Source organism: Borostomias antarcticus (assembly GCF_949987555.1).
Source record: "Borostomias antarcticus genome assembly, chromosome: 12".
Taxonomy (NCBI): Eukaryota; Metazoa; Chordata; class Actinopteri; order Stomiiformes; family Stomiidae; genus Borostomias; species Borostomias antarcticus.
The window spans coordinates 15,288,126-15,304,427 of record NC_140245.1 but is presented as its reverse complement, the minus strand read 5'-3'; the positions used below and the strand labels follow the sequence as shown (position 1 = coordinate 15,304,427).

Below are 16,302 nucleotides of genomic sequence, written 5' to 3'. Positions count from 1 at the left end.
GGGTTGGGTTAAGTTCAGGAATTGAGGTAATGTTAATGTTAGCTAACACATTTGGGAAGGAGGCAAGGAGCCAATGTTTTTCAGAGCTTGAGATTGTTTCCCAATGAAAAGTGCTTTGTAAATATAATGAATAACTTTATTGTTAGAACTAAGAGCCTAATACACAGCTAGTTGAGCGTACACCCAAAGTTGAGGTGCCGGTAAGGGTAGCATAACTACCAGAAATGAGGGATAGCCACACACTCAGCTCCAATATAATGACGTTGATCTGCTGTATTTAATACGTTTTCACTGGGGCTGAGTGCGTGGATATCCCTTATTTCTCACGAAGCGAGAGACTGACATGTACTGATGTGACGGTACTTTGTACTCTCAGACTGGGCCAGCCTGGTCCGTCCTCAGGACCCCTATATCTCGTTCATACTGTATAAACTGTACTGATAAGAAGGCTGTTCTGTATAACACATTGTTTTTTGGACGCGGTTCCCATGAGAAAGCGGGGGGGTAATCTATCACTGTTAGGGGATGGGTTTCACCTGGCTGTGTTATCTCAGGGAAGTTAATCATTCATGAGGCCAAACCTGCTGGCCTGATGTCCACATTGTGAAGCGTTCAATGGATGCATGTTGGACCAGATAATCGCATGTCTGATTTTCCCTGGACCCAAATTCTAAGTGGATTTTGATCATTTATATCTGCTCTTTCCCTGAGTCCCAACATCTAAGACGTGATTAGCAGCGGTCACTGTAGCATCTCAGAACACTGCTACCTGTGTCACTGAGTAAAGGTTTTCTGACAAACCCCTTGTAATGTCGCAGACCAGCTCAGTGGCCTTGTGGTTAGAGAGTCCGTCCTGAGATTGGGAGGTTGGGGGTTCGATCCTCGGCCGAGTCATACAAAATGGTAGATTGGGAGTAAGTCCCTGCGACATACTATCATGTCCAGGGGGTGTACTTGTACCTCAAGCTGCCTCACACTAAGGAATCAGGAAATAGGCTTCTGCCCTATAGGCTACTGGGCTTTCTGCTTACTTACTTACTTACCTTATAATGACTAGTTGCGTACCTAGGAGGGAGGAAGTGATTAGTGCAGATAAGATACTGTAAAGACATGCAATAACAAGAATTACAGGGTATCTGTACTGGTTATACTGTATATGGTGAAAATACACTTTCTATTAATACTAAGTTATTGATCAGTGAGAATGCTTCTGTGGCCAGACTGTGTGCTACTGTGGCGATGGTCTGTGGCTGGTACGGTTCTGTGTGTTTGTGTAGTGGTCCTGTGTGTTTGTGTAGCGCTACTGTTAGTGTAACGGTCCTGTGTGTTTGTGTAGCGGTACTGTTTGTGTAGCATTACTGTGTGTTTGTGTAGCGGTACTGTTTGTGTAGCCCATACTGTGTGTTTGTGTAGTGGTACTGTGTGTTTGTGTAGTGGTCCTGTGTGTTTGTGTAGCGCTACTGTTAGTGTAGCAGTACTGTGCGTTTGTGTAGCGGTACTGTTCGTGTAGCATTACTGTGTGTTTGTGTAGCGGTACTGTTTGTGTAGCCCATACTGTGTGTTTGTGTAGTGGTACTGTGTGTTTGTGTAGTGGTACTGTGTGTTTGTGTAGCGGTCCTGTGTGTTTGTGTAGTGGTCCTGTGTGTTTGTGTAGCGGTCCTGTGTGTTTGTGTAGTGGTCCTGTGTGTTTGTGTAGCGGTACTGTTTGTGTAGCGGTCCTGTGTGTTTGTGTAGTGGTCCTGTGTGTTTGTGTAGCGGTCCTGTGTGTTTGTGTAGTGGTCCTGTGTGTTTGTGTAGCGGTACTGTTTGTGTAGCGGTCCTGTGTGTTTGTGTAGCGGTCAGCAGGAGCGAGGCGCGGGACATGCAGAGGAGACATCCAATGAGGCCGGCAGGCCTCCACCCGGCGCCCTGACACAGCCTCTGACCAGAGCCAGGCTCGGGTCCAAACACACGCCTGAGAAGCTCGGGTCCAAACACACTCCTGAGAAGCTCAGGTCCAAACACACACCTGAGAAGCTCTGGTCCAAACACACTCCTGAGAAGCTCGGGTCCAAACACACTCCTGAGAACACAAAGGTAGAACATTCTTTTCTAGACGGTTTCATCATATTTCAATATCCTCTTTTACAAATGACAAACAATGCTAATGTACAACATTGAAAACATACAATGTAGCAACAGAACAAGTAGACCCAGTGACCCGGCCTATTTCTACCTATCGTGCTTCTTAGATTGAATGTGGCTCCACCATGTGATTGGTGTTCATCTCAACAGGCTGTCCGGGAGAAGAGGGACACTGATGTTCAGCCAGGCCTGAAGACTAAGGTTGACCTGCTCACGCCCGCTGGAGTGGCCAAGATGCTGATACAACCCACAGACAAGATGAGCTCCAGAGATCTCAGAGAAGGTACGTGTCATGGTACGAGTGAAGGGACGAGTTTGGTCGTTCATTTGACAAAGTAAACAGGGATGATTACAGGAGTGAATGTTAGCCCACCATCATCTATTCAGGAGTGTGTTCTTAACTGTTTTGATTTCATGTTGTTGACGGTGTGAAGCCATGTCCCAAAGTCACCTGGGCCAGCAGACTAGACAAATGAAGGAGGCCTTCTTTGAGAGCAAAGTTCGACAGGACGTCCAGGAAGAGAGGTCCAGTCACCTCCGATGGTGTGTGTGTGTGTGTGTGTGTGTGTGTTAAATGTTTGTATGCGTGATTTTCCAATAGCATGTGTTATATCGGTCAAATGTCGATCTCGCCGAACATGTCATTAAGCTCACTCGTGTTTTTCTGACGAAGGCAAGTCCGTCTTGGGAAGGACGCGCTCTCAGCTAAGACCAAGCTCCAGGTCTTAGAGGAGAGGGATGTAGCAGGTTATGAGTACACGGTAAGACTCGCTATCCCAAACCACTCAGATGTTAACCGTAAAAAAAAAGCCCTTGTCTTTTTCCTTTGAATTCAATTTCCCCTCTTTTTCATACACTGTAGGTAATTACATTACATTACATTACAGTCATTTAGCAGACGCTTTTATCCAAAGCGACTAACAATAGTTGCATTTAGCGTAGGAAAAGCCAGTGTACTACTACTTGCCAGAACTCACAAGTGCATCAAACAAGTGACTAAGAGCATAATCTAGTGCTGAAGGCAAAGCGCAAGAATAGCAATCTAAAGTACAGTGCAATACAATAAAATACAATAAGTGCTGAGGAGGGAGGATTGATTGAAAAAAAGATATTAAATATCGGTGAAAGTATTTATGGCTGAAAGAGGGCTGTAGCACGCTAGATTGTTGATACTGTCCAAGGAAGTGTGTAAATTCCGCCGTCGTCGTCTGAAAAGGACACTTGGAATATGCCGTCTCCGTTTGCCTGGTGTTCTGCGTCTCCTTGGAAAGAGGAACAGTGGACAGAGCACTCATGGAGACTGACCAGCACTTCCTCTCCGCTCGCCGCTCTGTTTAGAACGCTATATTTACACACCGCCTGCTTTATGAGGACCCTTTGTTTTCACCAGAGGAGAGGCCCACTTGGCTGTTGAATAAACTCCTATGTGTCTCTCTGGAATCTTGTGGTCTGGCCAGAGACTAAGTACCCACCGCCCCCCCCCCTGAACATAACATAGTGTTGATGTTCTGTGTCTTTGTGTTGGAGCGGGTCCTGACCTCATCACCCTCTCTGTCTGCCCGTGCTCCAGGTGAGGAGAGGGGAGGTGACGAGCGAGGGGGACTTTGCCAGAGGCCAGCCGAAGCTCTCTGCCAGGCGCGTTCTGCGCAGCGTGGGACAGGTATGGTGGTCTCCGCGTCCCCAAGGTGTGGTGCCGTGGTGTGGGGAAGACGCTGCGCGGTCCTGCGGACGTCCCCCTGCTTAGACTCAGGTCGTTTCAGCCTCAACGTGTGTGTGTGTGTGCGTGTGTGTGTGTGTGTGCGCGTGCGTGAGAGTGTGTGTGTGTGTGTGTGTGTGCGTGTGTGTCGCAGGCACCAGCCGTCTCGCCAGCGTTCCGCGTCTACACCGGCGGTCAGCTGGAGGTCAGGAACAGAGCCCTGCGCCTCTTCCAGCAGGCGGCACGGAAGGTAGAGCAGCGGACATTCACCGCTCTGTCCCTCAATCAGCCAATCACTGCTCTCTCTCAATCAGCCTATCACTGCTCTCTCTCAATCAGCCTATCACTGCTCTCTCTCAATCAGCCTATCGCCGCTCTGTCTCTGTCCCTCAATCAGCCTATCACTGCTCTCTCTCAATCAGCCTATCACCGCTCTGTCTCTGTCTCTGTCCCTCAACCAGCCTATCACTGCTCTCTCGCAATCAGCCAATCACAGCTCTGTCCCTCAATCAGCCAATCACCGCTCTGTCTCTGTCTCTCAATCAGCCAATCACTGCTCTGTCTCTGTCTCTCAATCAGCCAATCACTGCTCTGTCTCTCAATCAGCCAATCACTGCTCTGTCTCTGTCTCTCAATCAGCCTATCACTGCTCTGTCCCTAAATCAGCCAATCACTGCTCTCTCTCAATCAGCCAATCACTGCTCTGTCTCTGTCTCTCAATCAGCCTATCACTGCTCTGTCCCTCAATCAGCCAATCACTGCCCTGTCCCTCAATCAGCCTTTTACTGCTCTGTCCCTCAATAGGCTGTCTTCTCTCAGTCCCACTCAACGCAACAGGATTCCTCATAAACCACTGGTCACCAGAGTCTGTACACCAATCTGTGATAACAGCCACAAGCCAGACAGTGAGCTGTTCTCCTACAGTAAGCTGGTTGGCACAGCACTGTAGCAGTCAGCCACATGCCAGTCTAGTTGAAGCATAGTGGGACCTAGAAATGGACCCAGCTGGTGTTTCAGGGCCACTCGTCCAGCAGCTGTTTAGTTTACTGGCCTTGGCACAATACACAATGCAGCAAGAGCTACAGTATTCACAAGCTGACGATGATGTACCAAGTTCAACAAAACAGTGTTGTAAATGCTAGGTAAACACACACATACCCCACATAAATCTCAACCATTCATATTCCAATTCTGATTTCTCCTGGAACATCGTCTCGTTGAGAGAGGTCAGGGAATTTACAGTTCATCTATATTGACCCAGATGGATGAACTATTTTTTTTCTTCCCTCTGGAAAATGAGGGGTAGGATCACTGTCCATCCCCCATTTTCTCTCTGTAAAGCACATTGTGTTGCCTCTGTGTATGAAATGCACTACAGTATATAAATAAAGTTTTATTTGATTTGATTTGATACACTACTGTTTTGAGGCAGGTTTTTCCGCTCTTATCTGCTCTATTGTTAGAAATAATGCTCCAACAATCAATCAGGAATATCGATGCAAGAAAACTTCAACAAAGGAAACACATGGTAGCCACAATGGTCAAGTTGAAATCTTGTAGAACAGCAGGCAGGACAGACTCCCACGGAGAGGAGCATCCTGGCTCCGTCGTGAACATGCCTCCTCAGTTGGTGCTACTGTGCTTAGCATGTGCTTTTTTAATGTGTGTGTGTGCGTCTGTGCTGTGTGTGCGTGTGTGTGTGCGCGCGCGTGATCCGATGGTTCTCAGGTGGTGATTCGCTGCCGCATGACCAGCAGGCTGGCGTGTCTCCGGCAGCCGGCCCCCGGCGTGAAGAGACCCCCCCGGGCGGAGCCAGGTCAGCAGCCCCCCCCCCCCGGTCAGGTCACACCTCTCACTGACCCCTCGGGGAGCGCCAGATACAGCCTTCTCACCGCTGTGCCCGTTCCTGTGTCCCACAGCTGAAGAAGAGAGACGTGACCTTCTGAAGATACCGCCGGAGAGGGTCTCTCCTTCCGCCTTCCCCGTCTTCTCCCTCCCGGACCACGCCGACGAGCTCGTGAGTGCCCGGTCCGCTCGTTTAGCTCGCCGTTGGCTCGGAGCCATTGCGTGACGCCAGACAGACGCCGACGTCTCATATTCCCCTCGCCCTGACTGCTCCTTAAAGGGGCAGTGTGTAGCTCTTGCCGCCATCTAGTGGTGAGATTGCAGATTACTCCATACAATTACATTGAATTCAACATGACGGTCTCCATTGAGGGAGCCGCTAATTCAAACATACTTATGAAATTACATTCAATTTCTGCCAAATCCCACTAGACTGCACATGAATCCTTCTAACCCTGTAAGTACAGTGCCAACATTCTGAATATTAATTGGATTTTCCCTATATTACTAGAAAGCACAGTTTCTCAGCTTTCAGTAAGTGTTGGAATGTTGGATTTAAAAAAAAAAAAAAATTATTGTATTTTTTATTTTTATTTTATTTATTTATTTACGGTCGTATTCAAAGGGTTAGAGGCGTCTTGCGGAGCACACTACACTCTGAAGATCTGCTTCTCCCTGCTCTCGTCTAACAGGCACCCAACGCCCTGGGAGCGCTCTCCTCTGAGCCCAGCGACGCATTCATCCAACCACACGTTCCCTTCTTCAGTCTCAAGGTGGGCCACGCACGCCACGCACGCCACGCACGCCGCGGTACCGCCGGCCTCTTCCCAAGTTAGCGCAGTGAGACGTGCTCTTCTAACGTGACGCGCGTTGTTCCGGTAGGTTCCCCAGCACTACAAACTGAGGGGGTACCAGCCGGTGTCTGTCTACGAGGCGATGGCCAGCTACATCACCCCGACCTTACCCAGGACCCTACGCACCGGAGCAGAGGTGACGCTTCTGACAGGGCTCCCACGGGTCACGGAGGTTCTGGTGACGCGCTACTGACAGGGCTTCCACAGGTCACGGAGGTTCTGGTGACGCGCTACTGACAGGGCTCCCACGGGTCACGGAGGTTCTGGTTACGTGCTACTGACAGGGCTCCCACGGGTCACGGAGGTTCTGGTTACGTGCTACTGACAGGGCTTCCACAGGTCACGGAGGTTCTGGTGACGTGCTACTGACAGGGCTTCCACAGGTCACGGAGGTTCTGGTGACGCGCTACTGACAGGGTTCCCACGGGTCACAAGGTTCTGGTGACGCGTTACTGACAGGGTTCCCACGGGTCACGGAGGTTCTGGTGACGCGCTACTGACAGGGCTTCCACAGGTCACGGAGGTTCTGGTGACGCGCTACTGACAGGGTTCCCACGGGTCACAAGGTTCTGGTGACGCGCTACTGACAGGGCTCCCACGGGTCACAAGGTTCTGGTGACGCGCTACTGACAGGGCTCCCACGGGTCACGGAGGTTCTGGAATAGCATCGGATTTTAAAAAGTCCATTCAGACATGGAAAGTCAGGGGATTTGATCATTTTCAAGTCACGGAATATCAAGCGATTTTGTTTGTAGCATGTTTAAATTTTAATTGCCATTTATCAAAATGTCATATGTTTCATGCAGTATTTTTCTTTATCAGGTTATTTTATGTGTTTCCCATATTGCGTGTGCGGTTGTTATGGTCACTTGATTTTTCAGCGCCCATTTGTCCCCTTCCTGCTCGTCAACAGTTGTTGTTCATCATAGGTCCTGAAAATTCTTTTTAGCATTGAAAGTCAGGGAAAAGTCAGGGAAATTGATATTTGACTTAGTGGGAACCCTGTATTGAATGCCGGAGACGGTCGATACAATGTATACTTTTACACCACATACATTACATTATGGGTTTCCAATGAAAGACTCGCTGACGTTCCGTCATCCAAAACGCTGAGGGTTATTCACTCAGACCAACACTGTCAGGCCAGAACATAGTGTTGTTGACCGCTGTGTTTATTTGGGAGATGTGCTGTATGATTTTGCCATGGCTGACCTCTGCTACACTGTATTAGCACTTCTGAGAGCTCAATCCCAGCTACAGTAGCTCATGTTAAAGGGAACAGTCGCGATTGTTTAAGTTAATATTATTTGGATTAAACGCTGTCATTCTGTTCGCAGGCCCTTTTTAAAATCACTGTCAGCGTAGCCGCTTCCCTGCACGGAAGACGAAATCGCGGAAAAACATCAAACGGAAACCACTCCAGTGACGTCATGTGACAGTGACATCATGTGACTGCCCCTTTAAGTGAACAGCTGCAACCATGCCGACCGGCGTGCTCTCCGCAGCAGTGCAACTGTTATCTGAGGACATGTTCACTACCTCTTTTGTACGCGCAAAATACCGCGTAGTGCGTCTACTGGTTTGGCAAACAAAGCTATCAGACGTCCATCTTTGTTCCGAGCTGTAGTTGTCTGCTGTCCCGCGGTTACTTCCTGGGGGCCGTCGTTCTCCGTCTCTCCCGCCTCACCACTTCCCAGACCGATGGATCGCAGCGTAAATAACGCTCTCTCAACAAGCCTCTCTATCCCTCCCCTCCCTCTCTCTGACGCCACGCGTGTCCTGTCCCCTCAGGACGAGCTGCTGCCCGCCGTGCTGCGCCCCCCCTCGCCTGGCGTGCCGGCCGGCCCCGAGGCACGCCAGGAGCCGGAGCAGGAGACCCCCGGCCTGAGCTTCACGGCCCCCCGAGCCCTCCTGGACCCGCCCCATGCACACCCCCTGCGGATCTTCGTAAGGCCTGGCCACCGCTCGCTCCTCGGAGGTCGCGCAGGGCTGTGCTGCTGTACCCATTATGCAAAGAAAATGTATTCCCCTATATATTAACTGTCAATATATTATAGTATGTAAAATATATGGAGGAAATATACAGAGTAATATATGAAACATGCATGCAATACATAAGGAATTGGCGCTTTTCATATATTGCAGTATATTGGAAAATATAACCACTAGTTTCCTATATATGGAAATGTATGGTTTGATATATTGCATTATATTTTCCGATATATCACAATATATTTTTGTTTCATAAGGGCAGTCACATACTGTACAGACACACCCAGTTCCCCGGGCTGTCATTAGCAGTGGTTTTTAAAATGTGTATTTTTATTGATTTAATTCTGTTGACGCGTAATTGATCCCCGTTATTGGAGGACAACCATGTGGAGACTTTATCCTCGGGGAATCGTTCTTCAGTGAACGCACAGGCGGTGCTGCGGTCATTGACCAGGCAGGCGGACGCTGAGCTTGTGGTGTGTGGATCCCCGTTCCGCAGAACCCCGCCCCCGGCGTCCACGCCTTCAGGCCGACGCCCCTCTATCTGGAGTGCGACCTGGAGTTCCACCTCTGCCCACTGCCCAGGTACACCGTCCAGAAGGGCGGCGTGATGGGCGTCCACACCCCCACCACCCAGAAGAAGTTCCTGGACAGAGCGGTAGTAGCCCTTCACATGACTTTGACAGCTTTCAAACCCCCTTTTCTGTCATTCCCTGGGCTCGTTAGCCAGTCCGTAGCCCACTGACCCATCCTCTCCCGCAGGACGTGATCCGCGGGGTCATGACCTGGAAGAAGTTCCCTTCGGCCGCCTTGGCCACGCTGTCCGGCACACCCACCCTCACCAGCAACTGGGCGCCACGCTTGTAAGGACCCTCTCACACACACGCGCGCACACACGCATACAAACACACACACACATACACACACAGACACACACGCATATCCCCCCTCACACACACACACACACACACCCTCACACACAGACACACACACACACACACACCTTTGCACATGGTATAGCCAGGTGGTCCTCATGAACCTTAAAGGGGTAGTGTGCTGTTTTGGACATTTAGCCCTAGTTTTGGTCTGTCTACCATGAACCTGAAACATAGAGACCATAATTTCACTGATCGTTCCAGTATTGAGCTAGCTGCTGTTTTTCAGCAGGCTGTCGCTGGGCTACAATGGAAGTCAATGGGACACCCGTAAATGTGTTGGAACAACTATGATAAATGTGCCTTTCTGAGACAGGAAGCAGGTTGTGTAATCCTACCAGTCTCAGTATGCTGTCCTGTGAAATGTATCGCAATCCGAATATTTTTTGGTGTTTGGCGTGACTTGCACATAGTCCTCTGTTGGAACAGTGAAAACAATCGGCAGGGGAATGCTCATGTCCAAGTCATGCCAAACATGTAAAAATATTCGAAAATGGCACACTACCCCTTTTTTCACTTGTATCTTTATTGGGTTGTCAACACCAAACAATCAGCTTAAAGCACAAAATCTCACCCTGTTTTACTTCTTTAAAAAAAATGCACACTACCCCTTTAAGGACTGTTTCATGTCATTAAAAACTGACAGATGGCAGAGGACATGTGTGATGGCTGTCTAGTTCATGTATGAACCAACATTGAACAATATACAACACTGAATGCTCTACTCCACACGTTTCTCCACGCTTGTCACGAGGGTGTCCTGTTAGTCAGCGGTAAAAAGCAGAGGGTACACACACAGGTACGGTAGCACCGTACGTCTCGTGTTCTGTTGCTACCGGGCACGCTGTGGCTCAGGGGGCAGAGCGGCTACCTGACCGCAGGGTCGGCGGTTCAAATCCCGGCTCCTCCTGTCCAGATGTCGAAAGGTACTCGGGCAAGACACTGAACCCCAAATTGCCCCAATTTGACCTCTTTTATGTCACTATGTTTATGTGCACTCTTTTTCTTTAATGTATTCAGTGCACTTGTATGTATCTGATTGGACTATGATGTTTTTAATGTTCCCACTGTAAAGCACTCTGTGCACTCGTGCTACGAAGGGTGCTTTATAAATAAAATTGTACTTACTTACTTACTTCCAGTGAGCAGGCTAGCACCTTGCATGGCAGCTGCCGCCATTGGTGTGTGAATGTGTGTGTGAATGGGTGAATGAGAGGCCATTGTAAAGCTCTTTGTCCGTTAAGGTAGAAAGGCAAATAAAATAAGTGCAGTCAAAGGTAAGTAACATTTGTAGTCCATTTACCATTTACCACTGAGGTGAAGTGTATAGCTGTGAGCTACTCTAGTACGTCCTCTACACACACATCCATCCTGGGACTCGCACTCCTGTCCCCTAGCTAAGAGAGCTGCAGGGCGTGTGGACACGTCCCCCCACGTCAGGCTACGTCCCCAGGCCCGCCGTGTCCTGTCCCCTAGCACGTTCCACTTCCCATAGAAACACAAGAGACTCACGCTCCAGCACTGCGCGAGTGGGGGGGGGGGCGCGGGTCTCCGTTCGCTTCTCCAACCATCTACCGCCGCTGACGCCAAACCCCCGGAGCCGGCTTCACGCCAGCCGCTTTCTGCCCGAGACAGTCACGCTTCCCGGGCTTCGTCGAGGGCGGCGTCCAACGAAGCCTGGAGTGCAGCGCGGCGTGTTTAATGAGGGGACGGTACACAGCTGTGGCCCTGCCGTCGCCGGCCCCCCGGGGCTCCGAAGACCTGGGACCGCCCGTCGCCCTTCATCACACCCTGGACGAACGCAGCCGGAGGCACGACACACACGTGCTTCTTCTACTGGTGACGTTTTGATGACGCCCGCTGAAGATCCACGGCATCTGTGCTTCTGTTGTTCTCTGCCTGTTTTAAATCCACAAACGGTCCTCAAAGGGAGTTTTTCCTAATGTTCTTCCATGTTTTCTAAAGACATGGGAGAGTTTCCATTCAACCAGTGAGACGTGTTGATGCTGTAACAGGCTTATTGTTTTTGGCTAGATATTTTAATAAGCAGTAATTCTGTTTTAGGTTAGAGCCAACTGTTTATTCCGTAATGCTGTTTTATTTTGATATTTCATAAGCTGTGTTTCTGTTTTAGCTTCCTCTGATTGTTTTAGTGTGGTATTGTATTCTATAAGCAGGAATTATGTTATTGTGAAAAAGCCATCTGTTTTAGTTTAAAGTCGCACTGAAACAGACGTTTGAGATCATCTAACTTCCGTAGTTTGACGTATTTCCGATGCAAACAAGCTATGAGGGTGGGACATATGTTTAGAGGAATTTGATTGGAACATTGACAAGTGGACGGGTTTTAAGAACTTTAGACAGATTCGATAGAAGGATAGCGTTGATTGACGGGTGGATGTCGTGAGATTATTGGCCTAAAATCTAAGGTACCTGTTGTCGTCATTGCACGTGACCTACCGTTTTCCAGGAAGTACGAAATTATATACTTACTGATATAAGATTACAACAAAAGTAAAATTTTGTAAATTTGGCATACATCGTTGAATAGGTGAACACTATGACCAATTATGTGAACCAAAGACAGGGACAGAATGCTTTTTTCATTTCAGTGCGACTTTAAACTAACTGTTGAGTAGAGGGCTGGTCTCAGTAACAGGGTAGTAGCCGTTATGGTTCATGGCTTAATGGGTAGCAGACATGACGGTAATCTCTGCTGAGGTCACAGAAAGTAGTCGTCATAGCGCGTCACCTCCGTCATAACGGGCGTGCCGCTGTAGTGGGTGTGTTCCCTCAGGTCCTAACGGGCGTGCCGCTGTTGTGGGTGTGTTCCCTCAGGTCCTAACGCGAGCGCCGCTGTTGTGGGTGTGTTCCCTCAGGTCCTAACGGGCCTGCCGCTGTTGTGGGTGTGTTCCCTCAGGTCCGACCCCTTTGGCGCTGAGCTCCTCCCTGCGACGGCGCCCCCCGCTCTGAGAGGCCTCCCGGAGGACATGACAGACGAGCTACTGGACGGACCGTAAGCTCCTCCGACACCACACCAAACCACACACCATCTATCTACAGTACACGAGCTGCCCCTACGTTCGTATTCACTACTTCAGACCTTTTTTTTTACCAGCTGTGATTGATGGAGAATGTCTGGCACGAATAGAACCAGTTGATTCGTCCCTACAGCCCTGCAGTGTGTGTTAATCCTGGCAGATCCAGGCACACGCTGTACTGCCAGTGTGGAATGTTCCCATCAGCCCGTGCGCTGGTCCGTGTGTGTGTTCCGCCAGGTGTGAGAGCGCAGGGGTCTCCCTCACCCCGGAGATGGTCAGGGCGGAGTTCCCCGGGCCAGAGGCCTTTCCCCCCAGACCAGCCAGGGAGGACAGCGCTAAAGGCGACGGCGGGTACGCAGGGGGGACTGTCCTCAGGTACGCAGGGGGGACTGTCCTCGGGTACGCAGGGGGGACTGTCCTCAGGTACACCGGGGGGACTGTCCTCAGGTACGTCTGTGCATCTGGAGTCTCAACGGCAGATCCAGGAGAGTTTTTTCATAAGCTACGCTAACTACGTTGCTGCACGCTGCAGATCTCTCTGGGTCTGGCGTTCAAATCCTGCCCATTCATTTGTAGCGCCGGAATCCCGGAGAGACCAATCAGTAACGAGTTTCGCGATCAGGCGCTTCCACCCAACCTGGCCCCGCCCATCTAACCTGGGCTTGTGTCTCTTATTGGCTGCTACGACCTCACTCTTTCAATTTTGACCTGTCGATACGCCCTCAGAACACCAGCTTGGGCGGCGAAGTGGCACAGACTCTATTATGTAGTATGCGGAGCGCAGCCATTCAACGTAATATTTGAATTTGGAGAGAGACTAGTGCATCTGAGGTTATGTGCTTTGCATTGGCCTGCTACCCCAGAGAGCAATGGCAAGGTCATGCCAAAATGCATCCGGGCTGCCAAACACAGTAGTGTCCGGGTAAAAGGTCTGAACGCTTGCTAGCTGGGAGCTTGGTCTCCCAATGTTAGCTACCAGCTACCAACTAACTAATGTTCATGGGCAAGATTTTCAATTCTCTAAACTTCTTTTTCATTCAAATTATTTACAAATGTCTATATTATATGATTACTGACATCGGTGACAAGTTAGCTACCGAGCTAGCGACCGTTATTCAGACATTCAAACCGGAAGTTCAACAGTTTGGACGGATGACCGTGGGGACACTTGTGAGAGGCAACATGTCCGTCCGTTCAGCCAAGAGACACTTGTAACGGGGTTCACAAAATGGCTGAAGCTCAGCGTAATAGACAGCGTCTGTATGAGAGATGAGGTAGAGCTAGGTGCTGTTAGTGAGCTACAGTAGAGACAGTAGAGACCATGTGAGAGAGGACAGAGCTCCAGTGGAGACAGTAGAGACCATGTGAGAGAGGACAGAGCTCCAGTAGAGACAGTAGAGACCATGTGAGAGAGGACAGAGCTCCAGTAGAGACAGTAGAGACTATGTGAGAGAGGACAGAGCTCCAGTGGAGACAGTAGAGACCATGTGAGAGAGGACAGAGCTCAAGTAGAGACAGTAGAGACCGTGTGAGAGAGGACAGAGCTACAGTAGAGACAGTAGAGACGGTGTGATAGAGGACAGAGCTCCAGTAGAGACAGTAGAGACCATGTGAAGGAGGACAGAGCTCCAGTAGAGACAGTAGAGACAGTGTGAGAGAGGACAGAGCTCCAGTAGAGACAGTAGAGACCATGTGAGAGAGGACAGAGCTCCAGTAGAGACAGTAGAGACAGTGTGAGAGGACAGAGCTCCAGTAGAGACAGTGTGAGAGAGGACAGAGCTCCAATAGAGACAGTAGAGACCATGTGAGAGAGGACAGAGCTCCAGTAGAGACAGTAGAGACAGTGTGAGAGAGGACAGAGCTCCAGTAGAGACAGTAGAGACAGTGTGAGAGAGGACAGAGCTCCAGTAGAGACAGTAGAGACAGTGTGAGAGAGGACAGAGCTCCAGTAGAGACAGTGTGAGAGAGGACAGAGCTCCAGTAGAGACAGTAGAGACCATGTGAGAGAGGACAGAGCTCCAGTAGAGACAGTGTGAGAGAGGACAGAGCTCCAGTAGAGACAGTAGAGACCATGTGAGAGAGGACAGAGCTCCAGTAGAGACAGTGTGAGAGAGGACAGAGCTCCAGTAGAGACAGTAGAGACAGTGTGAGAGAGGACAGAGCTCCAGTAGAGACAGTAGAGACAGTGTGAGAGAGGACAGAGCTCCAGTAGAGACAGTAGAGACAGTGTGAGAGAGGACAGAGCTCCAGTAGAGACAGTAGAGACAGTGTGAGAGAGGACAGAGCTCCAGTAGGTGCTGTGAGGTGACAGGAGACTGTTTTCTCCCAGCAGCTCTCTCAGCCCATGCAGGGCCCCCCAGATGATGCCCCTCAGCACCGGGACAACCTCCAGGTAAACACACGCACACACACACACACACACACACACTCACACACACCTCGACGTGCATCAACACACAGCCGACTTCAGGTCAAAGTTGAACACGTCTGTCGTTCGCCCAGGGAGTGTAGAGAGCGTGAGCTGCAGCGGTGTCTGACGTCTCAGACCAACCAGCTGGGAGCCAGGGTGACAGCGCGACTCAACTCCCTGAAGGCTGCAGGCAAGCCCCACCCCCCGTCCGCACAAGAACACAAGCCCCACCCCCCGTCCGCACAAGAACACAAACAGGGCTCTGTCTGAGAAGAAGGGGTCAGAGTCTATATCTTCAAGGTTTGATTCTTCAGAGAAATGTACTGATGGATAGAAACAATAAACGCTGTTCATAATAACCACTGGTGACAGTTTGAGACTTCTCAAGGTCATTTCCATCGGTGGCGTGTTGCTGCCACACCCAGGGGTGGATTTTGTCATTTTGGGGCCCAAGGCAAACACAAACATGGGGCCCCAAACATCCCTTGTTCTCTACTCTTTTCAATCCTTATTTAATGGCTCTATGGGTATTCTTACTGGCTGGATGGAGAGCATTACACTGATACTAGTAGCCCATCTACTAAAGATAGCAATGCTGCTGATAATAATATCAGTTAGATAACTGTTAACTCAAGTGGGAGCTGTTCATCAGCTCCCTCACCAAAAAATCACAGCAGAGGAAGCACTTCCTGAGCCAGCTGAAGAAATTCAACATGCCAAAGGCAATTCAGTCGAGATCACTTTAGTCAAAATTGACCCATTTATTTTGCATGCAGCAAATACAGCATATGAAATTTTGGCAGTGTGTTCTGTTCGGTGGGCCCCCTGCCTTCCACAGCATGTGGAAAGCGTGATAGTAGGGGGAGGCGAAATCTAGATGTTCCCCCCTTCTGGGCCAGCTTGGCACAGAGTGCCGGAAGAGGGAACGGCATCGATTTAGCCCCCTGCCTCTATGACGATCAGAGTGGGCCGCGATTGGGAAGTCGCTCAGAGGTAACTCAGCCCACTAAGACCGTCAAAGAGAGCCACAGGGGGACTGCTGTACATTATAGTCCCTGGCCTCCACGGGCCGACGCTTCGTGGAGTTCCGAAGGAGTACAGCCTAAAGCCTCTGCCTCCATGGTGACCAGAGGGACCGCTGGATGGCCCTTCGGAGATGTTTCGGCTCACGATCACCACAGAGAGCCACAGAGACTAAGCAAGTGAAGTTCCCCGGCTTCCACTAGCCGACGCATAGTCGTTCAGTGAAGTCGAAATCTGCAGGAACCACGATTAGGAGAGAGTGGGTTTTCCAAGGGGGACACAGATTGATGCTGCACGACTTCCCGATTGACCCCTACACGGAGGTGTGCCCAGCCCCAAGCCGATCTGGGCCATATTGGGCACCAAATGTGGCACTTATGGC

The 16,302-nt window shown here is 50.1% G+C and overlaps 1 protein-coding gene across 1 annotated transcript in view; it reads left to right on the top strand.

Annotated features, from left to right (window-relative positions):
* cfap221 (cilia and flagella associated protein 221) overlaps nt 1–15,167 on the top strand; it is a gene marked incomplete at both ends in the record, with an annotated part of 21,645 nt that extends 6,478 nt beyond the window's left edge. The window contains 19 exons of the mRNA XM_084446440.1: nt 1,836–2,076; nt 2,275–2,407; nt 2,559–2,667; nt 2,798–2,885; nt 3,695–3,784; nt 3,975–4,070; nt 5,549–5,636; nt 5,740–5,837; nt 6,358–6,438; nt 6,548–6,655; nt 8,311–8,466; nt 9,011–9,169; nt 9,274–9,374; nt 10,302–10,372; nt 11,047–11,285; nt 12,326–12,462; nt 12,725–12,862; nt 14,820–14,879; nt 14,990–15,167. Of these exons, the coding sequence (XP_084302566.1) occupies nt 1,836–2,076; nt 2,275–2,407; nt 2,559–2,667; nt 2,798–2,885; nt 3,695–3,784; nt 3,975–4,070; nt 5,549–5,636; nt 5,740–5,837; nt 6,358–6,438; nt 6,548–6,655; nt 8,311–8,466; nt 9,011–9,169; nt 9,274–9,374; nt 10,302–10,372; nt 11,047–11,285; nt 12,326–12,462; nt 12,725–12,862; nt 14,820–14,879; nt 14,990–15,167 (2,371 nt within the window). The remainder of the gene's footprint in view (nt 1–1,835; nt 2,077–2,274; nt 2,408–2,558; nt 2,668–2,797; nt 2,886–3,694; nt 3,785–3,974; nt 4,071–5,548; nt 5,637–5,739; nt 5,838–6,357; nt 6,439–6,547; nt 6,656–8,310; nt 8,467–9,010; nt 9,170–9,273; nt 9,375–10,301; nt 10,373–11,046; nt 11,286–12,325; nt 12,463–12,724; nt 12,863–14,819; nt 14,880–14,989) is intronic.
* Between the last annotated feature and the right edge of the window lie 1,135 nt (nt 15,168–16,302).